Source organism: Grammomys surdaster, unplaced genomic scaffold, assembly GCF_004785775.1.
Source record: "Grammomys surdaster isolate TR1022 unplaced genomic scaffold, NIH_TR_1.0 255, whole genome shotgun sequence".
Taxonomy (NCBI): Eukaryota; Metazoa; Chordata; class Mammalia; order Rodentia; family Muridae; genus Grammomys; species Grammomys surdaster.
The window spans coordinates 7493154-7493890 of record NW_021604696.1 but is presented as its reverse complement, the minus strand read 5'-3'; the positions used below and the strand labels follow the sequence as shown (position 1 = coordinate 7493890).

Genomic DNA, 737 nt, shown 5'->3' with positions numbered 1-737 from the left:
AAAAAAAATGTAAATCTCTAATTTCTTTACTTACATGAATAGTCTTACTAAGATAAGGGGAAAAAATCTGACTTGATTTCTGAATCCTTTAAGCAGCTTTGTGTGTTAGCCTTTGTAGTAGCTGACAGGGGGAGTTGGCTACTTCTGTTTATACCTGGGTGACGAGTCAAGAGACTTTCCAGCTAAAGTGACTCAGTTTTGATGTTGGAAGTGAAACCTCAATACAGTTAGCGTAGGAGGCCACTTCGCAGGCGGCCCCAGGATTGGTTCTTTGTGACAGCTCTTGACTGGAAATGTCTTTTCAGGAAAGATGTTTCAGGCGCCGGACCTCGCTCTGGTTGTGGAGTTCATCCTTATGTTCTATAAGGAGAAGCCCATTGACTGGCTCCTGGACCATATTCTCTGGGTGAAGGTCTGCAACCCCGAAAAAGATGCCGTAAGTTAATTCTTCCTGGGGTCCATGGGTATCGCTGTGTAGCCCCAGGCTGGCCTAGGACTGAAGATCTTCCTACCTCAGCAGCTGCCTGAGTGCTTGTGCCATGGTACCTGGCCTGGAAGTTTAGTTTATGAAAGTAACTTTGTGTGAAGCTGAGCTCACTCAGGAGTTAAGTAAGTGAAGTCAGGCCACGGCAGGGACACTGTGTCCTCTGCTCTCTTCTTCATGTGCCTGGCTTCATTTAAAGTTTTAATGTTAGAAAGGTTCCTCCTCCTCCTCCTCCTCCTCCTCCTCCTCCTCC

At 46.7% G+C, this 737-nt stretch overlaps 1 protein-coding gene across 1 annotated transcript in view; it reads left to right on the top strand.

The window, feature by feature from the left end:
- The window catches only part of Mgat4a (alpha-1,3-mannosyl-glycoprotein 4-beta-N-acetylglucosaminyltransferase A), an 89590-nt gene that overhangs the window by 75260 nt on the left and 13593 nt on the right, over nt 1–737 (top strand). The window contains exon 9 of the mRNA XM_028775431.1: nt 306–436. Within this exon, the coding sequence (XP_028631264.1) occupies nt 306–436 (131 nt within the window). The remainder of the gene's footprint in view (nt 1–305; nt 437–737) is intronic.